Source organism: Eublepharis macularius, chromosome 4, assembly GCF_028583425.1.
Source record: "Eublepharis macularius isolate TG4126 chromosome 4, MPM_Emac_v1.0, whole genome shotgun sequence".
In the NCBI taxonomy this organism is placed as follows: domain Eukaryota; kingdom Metazoa; phylum Chordata; class Lepidosauria; order Squamata; family Eublepharidae; genus Eublepharis; species Eublepharis macularius.
Window position 1 is genome coordinate 61,347,962 of NC_072793.1, and position 13,754 is coordinate 61,361,715.

The 13,754-nt window shown below is 43.4% G+C and overlaps 1 protein-coding gene across 2 annotated transcripts in view; it reads left to right on the forward strand.

Annotated features, from left to right (window-relative positions):
- The window catches only part of SH3PXD2B (SH3 and PX domains 2B), a 167,900-nt gene that overhangs the window by 89,584 nt on the left and 64,562 nt on the right, over window positions 1-13,754 (forward strand). For both annotated transcript variants that reach the window (XM_054978238.1, XM_054978239.1), the window contains one exon: window positions 833-909. In XM_054978238.1, the coding sequence (XP_054834213.1) occupies window positions 833-909 (77 nt within the window). The remainder of the gene's footprint in view (window positions 1-832; window positions 910-13,754) is intronic.

The following is a 13,754-nucleotide window of genomic DNA, read 5'->3' on the forward strand; positions in this document are numbered from 1 at the left end:
AACGTCAGGAACTACAATGCCAAGACCACGGCAATACAGCCCGGAAAACCCACAACAACCATCAGATAAACTTCCTGTTTGGATAGTAGAAATATGGCAGGATAAATGTTTGTTACTCTGGGTATTGGGTTGTTGTAATCACTTTTTTTTCCTAGTCTATCTGTGCCCTATAATTATATGTTAATAACATCTGTTAGGCTAAATATTACAATTTTCTGAGAGTGTTGTTTATCTCAGACATCTGTGATGACCCCATGAGCAGTTCTTGGCATGCCAGCAAGGCTGTAAAAGCAAAATGGTGCTCTGTATGGCTTGATCCCACTTTTTGTTGGCATTCTTCGATTTCCAAAGTTAACAGTATGCAGTGTTATCAATTCGGGCTTCTGTAGCTCAAAAGGTACTTGTCTACTGGACAGCAGCTACATATCTTAGAGAACCACTTTGCTGTTGGAGTTACTGAGCTGAGGCCCTAAGTGACCCCTACTCACAAAAGCAGCCAATTGGCCAGTCCTCTTACAAGAAAAACTGCAGGTTTCACACGCCTCCTTTGCCTCTGGGTTGGTAAATGGTGAGGAGGTATTTGTATTATGTTAGGTCCCTTAAAATGCTCAGTGTGGCACTTTTGGCTTTTTATCTACAATACAAGAACTGGAAAAAGTATGGGAAGAAAGATGCTATAAGATGTTAATATGGCTCTCTATGAAGAAAATTGCTTGGGACATAACACTCACGGTTACTTTAGTTTCACAAATGCACTTTAAATGCTTAATGCCGCTCAAACAGTATTACCAAACGGCTAATGATTAGCATTGCTCTTTTTTTGTATGAACAGGCAAGATCCTGTTTCGCCGAAGCCACATCCGTGATGTTGCTATCAAGCGCCTTATTCCAATTGATGAGTACTGTAAGGTGAGTGATATTTTTCTATTATTTTTGTGTTGGTTATTAAGATACACATTTATTGTATTTGGCACTTATAAGAGACATTCCTTCATAGTTTATTTAATTTTTGTTTGTTTATTTGGGAAAAACATATCCTTCCTTTTGACAAGATAGTCCCCCAAGAGGCTATTACACTGCAAAGGGCTTAGAGGACAAAGCTGATAACAGTTCTCACGCTGGCTAAAATACTTTGGCTGTTGCTGCTGCTCTCTTGAGGGGCTACATGTACCATAGGAGAACTAATAGATGTGTGATCCGGCTGGTCCAGGCTAGCCTAATCTTGTCAGATCTTGAGGTCATTATAAGTCAGATGCAACTTGGCAGCACCTTACACATACCTACTATATACTCCCACCAGTGCTGTGCTGTTCGAAAGCACCTTCACTTTGTCAGGAATCTAGAAGGGATCTTGAATATAATGAAGTAAACAGGAGTCCCCAATTTTATTGAGTCTGTGGATACTTTAAAAATTTTTAGAACAGGCAATGGGCATCAACACAAAATGGCTGCCATGACACACTTAACACAACCACAGCATGCTAGGAAGCCAAGAGCCCTTCTCCTGTGAAGTCAGTTGTTTCTTCTACTTCTGTTCCAGTGGTTGAGTTGAGGAAAGCCAGGATTGGCTCTTTGCTTTGAGGAAGAAGCAAATAGGCACCAGGAAACCTATTGGCAGGCACTATGGAACCCATGGCTGCCGCAAGGGGATCATTAAAGTAGACTGTTTATTAGTTCTTCTACAGAGTAGTTTATGTGAGGTAATGGGGAGTCCTGTGGACATGAGAATTAATCTTAAATGAAACATCTTGAATATAAATAGAAAAAGTAGTTTTTAGAGCAGAAACCTTTTTAATTTTTTTATTATGAGATATATAATAGAATACTCTTACATATTTTGATATATTATCCATTTGTTAAAAGTTATATTGGTAGATAGAAGTGGCAAAATTATGTAATATTGAACATGTAGCAATGATGAAACTAATAATGTAGTTGTGAAACAGATTAGTTATGAAATCTGTAACTTATAATGTGGAATATAAATGTACCCTAATATAAGTATCATTACATCTAGTATCTTAAAAAAATTAATGAAGGGAATGTTAGGGAGAAATATTCTGTGTTTTACATATTGTTATATATAATTAGTTCTGATTTGCACAGTAATGCTACACAATCCCTTTTTTCCTTTCTATATCCCCTACTATTATTATTATGCTTTTGGAAAATAAAAATATATTATTAAAAAAAGAAAATTTGAGGCATTAAGTATGGCAGCAAGATTGGAGATTTGGTAGCTGGTTTGAACTCTTGAGATATATTGCTTGGGCTATGGATGGGATGCCTTATGGTGGGGGCTGAAATCGACAGTGACAGCAAGGACTGCTGAGGCAGTGCATGCTTGCTTCTAACCTGTCAGAATATCATGTTCAGGAGTGCCACATTGTAGAGGCCATAACCAATTCTGTTTTGTGACCAATTTGCTCTGTTCTTGAGGCTTCCAAAAGTAGCCTTCCAGAAATCTAGTTTGTAAAATATAAAAATTCAATTGATCTTAAGGTGCTTCCTTACCTACATCTATCATTATTTAATGTTAAAAGAATTTGGTACTGTTGCAAAGACATTTTATTTTCATTCCTATCTTCCAACACCATGAAATGAAGTCCATTGGTTTTTCTCCCAAAAAGTTCATTTAGGAAAACTCACATAGTGGGTTCTTGCTCAAACATAGACTGATTTCACAACTCTCTGTTATTGATGCGTATCTGTGAAGGACAGGAATGCAGTTTTAAATGAGTGTACATCAATTTTCATGGTAAAAAGATGAAATTTTAATCTGATCTTAACATCAGCAATTTTTGAGTGATGTGAACATAAGTAGGGATGAGTTTGTCATTCTTCCATGAACCAATAACCAGTCATGTTCTGCTCTGCTTGTCCAATGGAAAACTTACAAAGTCCGTTTTGATTTCTAAAATACAATTTTATTTGGTTTGTCTTTATCATGTACTGATGCATACAAATATGTACATGTATAAATTAAAAGGTAGTGCAAGAAGGAATCCTGATGCAGATGTTTTGTGATTTACAGTGCAGTCCTATGCAGAATTACTCCATTTCAAGCTCATTGAAATCTGCTCTTAGCCCATGACTTAGCAGTGGGCTTAGACTGGAATAACTCTGTTTATGATTGCACTGTTAGTTACTTACTTAGACATATGCACAAATTGAACCTGATATTTTCCCATGCTTGCACATTGCTAGAGACCTTCCCATTAACTTTCTATTTTCTCTTAGTTTCACATCCCCAGTCCCTTCTAAGAATTTTGTTTTGTTTAAAAGGTCAAGTTCTTGCAAGTGCTGGAATCCATGGCGCTGTAGAACTGCAATGGAGAGGGTTGCTTGCTTAGATACAAGGCAGCTGTCTACTCCTGCTCTAGGTGGAAAACTGGTGACATTTTACCAACATAAGCATACCAAGAATGGTAGCATGACTCGTAAAACAAAATAGGAAATTATTCCCCAACGAGAGCTAAAGTACTTTAAAATATACATGCGATTTTGGCTTTAACGTAACTAAAAAATTATTAATTTTAATTACTTCTTCTTGAGTCTTATAGTTGTTTTAAGCCATTGAAATTAGAAATACATGAAGGTTTTATTTAATGACTTCCTTTGTCTCTAATGAAACCTGAGAGTTCATCTTTCAAGTTTTTAAGAATTATATTTTTAAATTCTTGTTTTGTTTTATTACATGTATATATCCTAATGTTTTTGCTTTGCATATTTTGTGTTTATAATCTCTAGAAATTGAATGTATAAATTAAGTTTCTGAATCATTCACTTCTTTTGAGAAATCTCTTAGAATAGGCATAGGTGCGCACATGTACACACAGATTTACTTTTAAATAGAAAAAAAATCCCTAACTGATAGGAGACTGTCTTCTATAAAACAATGGTGTTAATAGCATTACATGTGACAAACATAATAAATATATCATGACTGATGCTGTTGTGACTAGAGGTGGGCCCGGACTGGGTAAAAAATACGGACTGTTGGGCCGCGGTCCATCTCATTTCACTGACCACGGACCGTGAACTTTTCACAGACCTGCCCCGGTTCACAGACTGATCCATGGTCTGTCACTTCTGGGGGCCCTAGGATGGCCTCCTTCATACTCAGAGATGCCAAACTCACAAGGAGTCTTCAGCAGGCTCTCCCCCAGCCACCCGCCAAGTTTAGTGAAGATTGGATTTCGGCTGTCCAAGTTATAGACACCCAAAGTGGCTGCCCCAGGAAAGTTCCATTAGATATAATAGGAGCTGCAGATGCCAATTGACTTGCATTGGCTCCATTGAGATACACTGCTGCACCAAAAAGTTGCAATGAAAATGTGGAATGGAGTTAGAGAATCTTCATCTGAGAACAGAAAGTGCTCTGTAAAGGCACTTTTCTCTGTTATTTCTGTACAAGCTTAGATGCACTGCTGTGCTCTGGGCCTTGCCAGCCTCTAGATAGTGGCTGGAGATTTCCCTGAACTGATCTCCAAGCCACACAGATGAGTTCATCTGGAGAAAATGGCTGCTTTGGAGGGAGATCTCTGTGGCATTATATACTGCTGAGGTTCCTCCCCTCCCCAAACCCTGCCTTCTTCAGGCTCCACCCCCAAATTCTCCAGGAATTTCCCAATCTGGAGCTGGCAACCTTATCTGGGCCTGGAATGAAGGCCCCCAAAGTGGAATGACAGTCCCTGGGAGCAGCTAAAATGCTCTGGGGCTGGGATGACAACCACCTGTGTGGAATGAAGGTCTCTGGGAACAGATCAAAGAGAATGGGTAAAAGTTGGATCCAGATGATTTTAAATGGATCCTCATGAATTCATATGATTTTTATATTTAAACAAAACAGAAAGACTGTCGTGTCCTAGTCTACAGACAGCACCGAAACAATCATGCACCCACTGATCCGTGGTGCCACCATGGTGCAAAAAAATGCCTCAGAAGCATGGATCCCCATGGATCCTCTTGATTTTTACATGGGGGCACCCAAAATCCACCACACAATCCCATATCATGTCTATTGCCACAAACTGTGCTCAAAAAACCATGCACTCACCATTTTGTTGCACCACCCAGGTGCAAAAACATGCTTCAAAACCACAGATCCTCATGGTCTAGTGGCAAGGAATGCCCAAAGGGGGGGGGTTCAGATCATTCTGGAATGAACCCAGCTATGGACAATGAGTCCCTCTGCTGGATTGCAGCCAGAGGTCGGCAGGTACTGGTGGACTAGGCAACGGGAGGTTAAAATTCCCCTTGTGTTTGTCTGTGTGTGTGTGGGGGGGGGCTGCATTCACACTTGGCAAGGACAGGTGGTGGTCCAGATCCCTGACCCACCCAGGCACCTTCCCAGCCAGGACAAGTGCTCCAAATAATAATGATACTGTTGAATAAGTATAATATATAAAAGTATTCTGTGAGTCCTCACAGGCATAGCCCCTGACCCTGGCTGTGGAACAGAAGCAGCAAAAGCTGTGACTGAAAAATTCACCCTGCAGTTTCTTCAGGTCTTACTGCCTGCTGTAAACTGAAACCACTTGCCTAAAAGGTGTGGGGCGGGGAGTTTACTCCTTCTGCTCTCGTAGAAAAGAACATAGAGAAGAACGAGAACTCTCAGTTTGACAGCCAGAGAAGGTCTGCAGACGTCCTCTCCTTTGCCTAGGAAACTGATTGCTTGGTACCGACATGTCTGGTTTCACGGACCAACAGACCTGCCCAAAAGTAGTTGTGTCTGTGAAAAACGCCCATCCCACAACCCACTGCTTTGCAAATGCCGAGCCAGGCCAGTCTGTGTCAAATTTTGGTCCATTTTTCGGTCCGTGCCCACCTCTAGTTGTGAACTCTTAATGTTCTTCTCCTTTTAGTTAGGTTTACTGGGTAACAAGCCTGTGCTGTACCTGCCCGTCCAGCTATTCAAAAAGAGTCCAGTAGCACCTTTAAGACTAACCAATTTTATTGTAGCATAAGCTTTCGAGAACCACAGACCGATACTCATATCTACATGCCTCCAGCTACCACCCTAAACATACCACTCGGTCAATTGTCTACAGCCAAGTCTTCCGTTACAACCGTATCTGCTCCAATGCTCTTGATCAGGACTCCCACTTAAGAGATTTACAACAAGCATTTTTGGGGCTACAGTACCCACCAAATGAAGTGAGGAAACAAATCAACAGGGCCAGACTAGTACCCAGAAACAGCCTGCTCCAGGACAAACCTAAAGGAACTAACAACAGAACACCACTGGTTGTCACCTATAGTTCCCAGCTCAAACCCATCCAACGTATCATCAGTGAGCTACAACCCATCCTGGAAAATGATACCGCTCTCTCAGAAGCCCTGGGTGGAAGACCTCTCCTTGCCTACAGACAGCCCCCCAACCTTAAACAACTTCTCACTTAAAATCATGAATTGGCTAGCAGAGTCACCAGCACAGGTACCTGGCCCTGCAACAGACCCAGATGCCAGCTCTGCTCTTATATCTACCCAGGGAATACAATTACAGGACCCAATAGCATCAACTACACTGTCTCTGGTTCTTACAGCTGCTCATCTGATATATGCCCTCATGTGCCAACAATGTCCATCTGCTCTGTACATTGGACAAACCAGCCAACCTCTACGCAAAAGAATAAATGGACACAAATCTGACATTAGAAATGGCAACGTCCAGAAACCAGTGGGAGAACACTTCAATCTACCAGGACATTCCATCAAAGACTTAAAGGTCACTGTAATTCAACAGAAAGCTTTCAAAAACAAAATCCAACGGGAAGCTGCTGAATTGGAATTCATATGTAAATTTGACTCTGTCAAGCTGGGACTGAATAGGGACTATGAATGGTTATCTCATTATCAGAGGTAACTGATTTCCTAAACAGAAGCAAACTGATCTCCATATCAGAAGGAGCTGTTTGCATCTCCATATCAGAAGGAGCTGTTTGCATCTACTCCGCCCTCCCCTCTCCTCCTCTATATCTGACCAGTTTCTTTTTGCCCTCCATGCATCTGACGAAGAGAACTGTGATTCTCGAAAGCTTATGCTACAATAAAATTGGTTAGTCTTAAAGGTGCTATTGGACTCCTTTTGATTTTGCTACTACAGACTAACACGGCTAACTCCTCTGGATCTACTTCCAGCTATTGGTACTTAACTATGTTGTTTTCTGAAACAGCAGGGTAGAGTTGAGAGTAAAATCATCATGAAGGTTTCACATGAACAAGCCATTGTAGCTTTCAGCCATTCGTTTCTTGCCTATTTAGAACATGGGGGAATAGTACTCCAACTAAACAACAACAGCAACAAAAAATCATGGAGTTTTCTGTGGTTTGTGGATATATAGTAAATGCTGAGTATTACAGGAATTAGTTGTAACCACATCCTCTCCAAAAGCTGTATAAGCAACAATCATTTCTTGTTTGCTTTTTTGGGAAAAAGACAAAAGCTTCATTTCCCAAGACAGTCTTAGAACCTTTGTTTTCATGGCTTCTTGAAGCGCACATCATATTGCAAAGCTGATGGAGAACAGTCTGATGACATTATTAAAGGTATTCCTTAAATGGAAGTATTCATTCCTAGCTTTCTTCTGCCCCTCCTTCCTCACAGAGATTGTTCATAAATTTGAGATTTCGTTAAGAGATGTAAAATAATCAAAAGGATGGAGAAACCAAGTTTCAAACTTCACACATTGGTGTGAAGCATATTCTGGAAATAAATAAATAATTTTAATTGTATTTATTCTGTTTTTGTCATCACTTCCCTGTGAACAGCATTAACAGTGAAATCCTAAGCAAAGTTATTCCAGTTTAAGTCCATTGATTTCAGTGGGCTTAGACTGGAGTAAATCTGTTTAGAATTTCACTGTAAATTGTTCTCCATCCAATTTTAGTTTCACAACAAACCTGTGAAGTAGGCTAGAGTGGGAGATATGACTGGTCCAGGGCACTTAACAGAGTCATCAGTTATTTTAAAAACTACTTGGGATTGTAAAACGAAAATGAGATCAGGGAAATGTTCAGTTAAAGGACTAATTTATACTTGAGTCTCAGTGAGAAGGGCAGACTATAAATTAATTAATTAATTAAAGGACTGATTTACACTTACTGTACATGCAGGTGGTCATGAGTTGGTAATTTATTTTGGAGGTGTACTTGTAAGAATGGTCCAATCATCATGAAACTTGAGGGAGTTTTAGAGGACAGTCAGGAGAAGGTTCCCTCCAAATTTAGTGAAGTTTGGTTGAAAAATGTCCTCTCTGCCAGCCCAACAGATAGCCCCCAGAGTGATTTTTCCCATAGAAAACAATGGCCGATTTTTACCCCCCCCCCGAAATTCAGTAAAAAATTGAGATACCTGGTTTTTGATTCGGAATACCCAGATTTGACTGAATCAGCCAAAAATTCGGTATTTTAATCCAAATTCTGAACCAAATTGCACACCCCTAAATGTATGTGTAGTGCAAGAATGCTGCTGACAGTCTCAGCATCAGCACTTTCAGCTGCATACACAATTCAGTGCTGTTGAGGAAAGGGTGCGTACTATGGGTATTGGTGGTGGAAGGGTTCAGGAGTGGACAGGGAAAGGACTTATATGCAGACGGGGATGGAAGGGGTGGAAGGGAGGTGTGAACAGGTGTACTAATAGTGGGAAGAGGGGCGGAGGGGGCTCTTAAGCATACTCTGGGCAGCACCCCTCAAAACTTGGAACATCCCCTGGGAGGAAACAAAGATTTTTTTCTTTCTCCAAATTTATTTATTTATTCAATTTATATTCTGCTCTCCCGGCAAGCAGGCTCAGAGCAGATCACAGGCAGTAATAAATACAGTAAAAATAGATCGCATAAATTAGATTTAAAAGCTTTATGTGTTTGCAAAATGCCTAGGGAAACCCTCTTGTAGTAATTCATTGGTATGTGGGAGCAGAGCAGGGAAGGAAGGAGGGCAACAAGCAGTTTGCTCAGCTGCTATTCTGGTGACAACAACAGGACCGGACATTTATTTATCATCCCATTTTGCCTTTGCCATGGGGGGCGGTGAGCATTGGCAATATATTTGTATACTGCTGTTACTTCCATCTGATAGTTAAAAGGCAATGCAGTGGTGGTTCTGCAATGCATATGAAAAGGACCATAGATCTCATTGAGGCTAACCCCCCCTTCCCCTTTTTAACATAACATTATAGCGATCTGGTGGTACTGAAGTCAAAAGAGGGACATGAGATACTCTGTTCCTAAAAATGCTGAATGGAGGGGATATCTATTCAGAGTTCATGTTGAGGATATATGCTGTAAACCTGTATCAGATGGACAAATTGTTGGACAGTAGGTGCCAGATCACTAGGGTGCCACATAGTTTGCTGTAGCATGGTAGTTAAGTAGCCAGGTTGTGAATCAGCACTCTGCTAGTTCGACTTCCAACTACTGCCACGAGTTCAGCAGGTGGCCTTGGGTAAGCCACTCTTCTAAGCCTCAGCTCCCCAGCTGTATTGTGGTGATAATAATAACACTGACTTTGTTCACTGCTCTGAGGGCCAAGCTACACATGACGAATGACACTTGAACGGCAAGTGGATTGAGTGGAGGGCAAGTGAACAGGGAGAAATACACTTGCCGTTCAAGTGTCTTTCGTCATGTGTAGCTTGGCCCTGAGTGTGGCACTAATCAGTCCAGAAGGGTGGTATATAAGCACACTGTTGTTGTTGTTTTTATCATTATTATCTTCATGAATTTTAAAAGTGAGCCTCCCTATGCAGAATGGGCACAGAGCATTGTGAACTTGCATGTGATTGAATTTTTTTCTCCTTTCCTGAGATCCTCAAATGGTGGCGTGGCAGGCTGTGTGTGTGTGTTTTTTTACAACAATATAACGTGGACACAAGGAGCTTAACCCTGCAGACACCTTACCGAAAGCAGCATGTTACAGGATGAGGTAGAGAGATACTACTCCAGCCTGCTTTCTTTTTATTTAATTTTTATTTTAAAATTCCCCCCTCCCATCCCACTTCATTAATCCCAGTTCTCCAGATTAGAATCTTGCCGCTCTTAATCACTACACCAGACATGAGCTGCCCCTGGTGACGGACTGCTGTGTGACATCTACATGCCAAGCCTGTCAACCTTGGCTACTCCCATCTGATCCTCAGGTCAGTTGTGAGTCTGCTTCTGACCATCAGGCATCTGCAGAATTGACTGACAGTTGTGTGAGTGGCTTGATAGATCCAGTCCTACACCCTGATAGGCTCCCATTCTGATCACTGAAGAAGATACGTTTGACTACCAAGCAGGTTCACTGAGAAATTCATAGCATCAGAGTAGACGAGCCTCTATGGTAATGGCATTTGATGTAATTGGTATCAGTTAGGGGCTTTTTTTGGGTGATGGGTGAACAATCAAAGACTGTTGAAAAGATTACAGCATGTTACAGGATGTGGACCATATTTAGCAGCTCCCAGTTGCATCTTGACAATGAAAATCCTAAATATACCTCCATTTAGAAGTGTTTGCCTTTTTCGAGAGCTCATTTGTAACTGGTTCATCCTAGACATAAACAAGTCACTCCATTATGATTAGCTGCCACCTCTTAGAGAAGAATTTTCTTGGATTAAATAGGGCACCATAAATGTTGTTTGTTGAGTACTTATTTATCCTACACTTCCTTCAAGGAGCTCAGTGTGGCTTACTCCATTCGATTATTTATTTTCTTCCCACAACAACCTCTTGAGGTAATTTTGGGTGAGAGAGAGTGATTGGCCCAAGGGAACCCAGCAGCTTCATGGCTGAGCGGCATATGTGTATAGGGTGAAGCTTATGCTGGTCTTAAGTTTGCATTATATTGTATACAAGCACCCAACTTACAACATACTTCTGGAATGCAACTTGTTCATAAGTTGTGGACTTTCTGGATTCTTGTTCAGAATGGGTAGGTTGGGAATAAAGAGGGTCTTTTTCTTTTGCTCATGCCCCAGAATAACTAAGACTTACCCCAACTGCTTGTATTTTTTACTGTACCAGAACTAATAGCAGCTAGTTAAGATGTGACAGGTATCAAGGAAGAGATGCAGCTGCTTAATGTCTTAACTTGAAATAACAGACATTGAGACATAGATCCTGAATCAGCACTTCATTATCTCTCTTTCTTAGACAGATCTTGTTATGGTTAGGAAAGGGGAGTGGAATGGCTTTCCTTGCTAGAAACAACCTTAGGCCAAGGCTTCCCTGGATAGCACCCTGGTTATTGCTTGCCACCATTCAGGCATTCCCTGAGAATATCTACACTAACCCACTGTCCGGAGGTCAGAGGCAGCCCCCTCCCCCCCGACTTACCTCTGGCACCACCAGATGTGGAGGAGGAGAACCCCACAGGCGGTGAAGAGCCCACAGGCCTGGGACAAAGCCCAGCCATGGCAGCTGCAGCCCGGGTGGGCCCGGGCACCGTGGAGTGAGGCCATCAACAGCAGCACTGGTGGAAGGAGGCTCCCCCAGGCCCAAAAAGCCAAATCAGTGGCTGGAGGCCTTGGGGGAGCAAGAGCCAGCTGCCACAGGGTCGGTCAGGGCTGGTCAGGAGAGCGCCCAATGCTGCAGGCAAGTGGAAATGTGGCGCCATGGCCCCTCCCAGCCAGAAGCGCCCCAGAGAGTCCACGGGAAACAGCCAAGAGCGGAAGGCAGAGCTCCCTTGGCGTCTGCTACAACCCTGCCAGCCCCACCCTGAGGGGCCATGCCCATTGGCAACAGGAGGGGGAGAGGGGGGGCATACCACTCCCAGTCCCAGGGTTGGCTGAAAGATCTGCCAGGAACAGAGGGGAGGAAGGCATGATTCGGAGCCTGGGGGAAGGGAGGGCATTGTCCCAGGGAAGCCCCTATAAAGGGAAGCCCCAATGTCAGGTAGGAAGTCAGGGAGGAAGTCAGCTGAGGAGTGATCAGTGCGAGAGAGCAAGAGAGAATGAGAGAAGGAGTGGGGAAGAGCCCTACCTAAGACAGCTAACAGCCAGGTGGAAGAGAGGGAGCCAGGGTGTTGTAACCCCTCCTCCCTTTATTCTGAGACCAGGCAGGTAGACCACTCAACTTAGGTGCCAGCCTGGAAGGACACCCTCCCCCAGGTTCTGATGACCCCGGCCCTGGAGCTGACACCTGCGGTGTGCGATTCGGGTTTCAGATTCGGGTAAAGTACCTGAATCAGACTCGATTCACAAATGATTCGGGATTTCTGAATCTGGCCCAGCATTTAACACACCCAGCATTTCAATCCGTGGATCAGATGGTTGGCGGGGAGATCCTCGCCAAGCAACTGATCCAGCCCGTGGGGGTTTAAATGCCCCTTTTCTGTGCCACTGCGAAGCAGCACAGAAAAGGGCATTTAAACCCGTGGATCAGATGTTTGGTGGGAAGTCCCCACCAAGCAATGGATCCAGCCAGCTGGGCTTTAAATGCCCCTTTTTGTGCCGCTGCGATGCAGCATGGAAAGGAGCATTTAAACCTGTGTATCAGCTGTTTGGCAGGGAAATCCCTGCCAAGCAGCAAATTCAGGGTGTCTCCGCTGCCCTGCAGTGAAGGAGGAGGCAGTGCAGGCCCCACAGTAGCTGGCTCCGCATTTCCCCACCGCCCAGCCGGCTGCTGCAGCAGCAGAGTAGCAAGCTCTGACCCTTTGCACCCCTCAAAGGGCCTCCACGGCAGCCAGTTGAGGGGCAGGAAGAACTGGAGGAAGCATCTCCGGCCTTCCCTGCCACCCAGCTGGCTGCTGTGGTGGCGGAGGAGCCAGCTCTAGCCCTTCCCGCCCCTCAAATGGCCACCGTGGCGTCCAGTTGAGGGGCAGGAAGGGCCAGAGGAACCATCTCCAACCTTCTCTGCCACCCAGCTTGCCATTGTGGCGGCGGAGGAGGCAGCACGAGACATGCAGGAGCCGGCTCTGTCCTTCCCCACTACACTGCTGGTCTTCCTAGCTCCAGGTAATTGGGGTGGGGGTGCAAAGGAGGGGGGAGTAGTTGGGGGGCTGGGAGACAGGCAGCTTCCCCCCCTTACTTCAGTATGCTCCGAATCTTTCCGGAGCATACCGAAGCAATTCAAATACCCGAATTACAGATCAAATACCCGTATTACAGATCATTTTCCTGCTTCGGATAAACCCAAAACTAGAAAACCGATTTTTTTCCAGGTGCACACCCCTACTGACGCCCACTGACAAAATGCCCTTCCAGCTCAGTCCTAGCAATGTAACAAAGTATGGTGGAATCCCTGGGAAATACCTTATAGGAAAATATGTCATGCCCTAGAAGTCTGGCATGTAGGGAAGAGATTCAGAAAAATATCCCTGAGAAATGTATTGTACTAAGGAAGCTGAAACAAATGTCTTTATTGAAAGGTTTATTATAGAAAAAAGGGGAAATGGTGAGTGGATGCAAAAGGGGTAGGAAAGAGGACAACATACAAAATACAGGGAAGAGCACCCTGTCACACAGCATACTTGTTTCTCAAATAAAACCAATAATGTTGATCTAAGCTAAGCACATTTTCTTTACCTAGATTGTAGCAGGTTCCTTAGAGTGTGTAAAGAGTTGCTTGCAGTACCAAGATAATGGAGAAGTCCTTAAATCCTGGCCCACTGGTCTTGGGGTCTCCAGATGTTAGGCTGTTCCAAAATGAGGACAAGAAAAGTCCAAAGTTCCCAGATATTTATGAGCAATGGAGTCTGACGTAAGCCAGCCTCCTCAGCGAGATTGATTAGCTGATCTAACCAATCCCAATCAAAACCCTACCTCT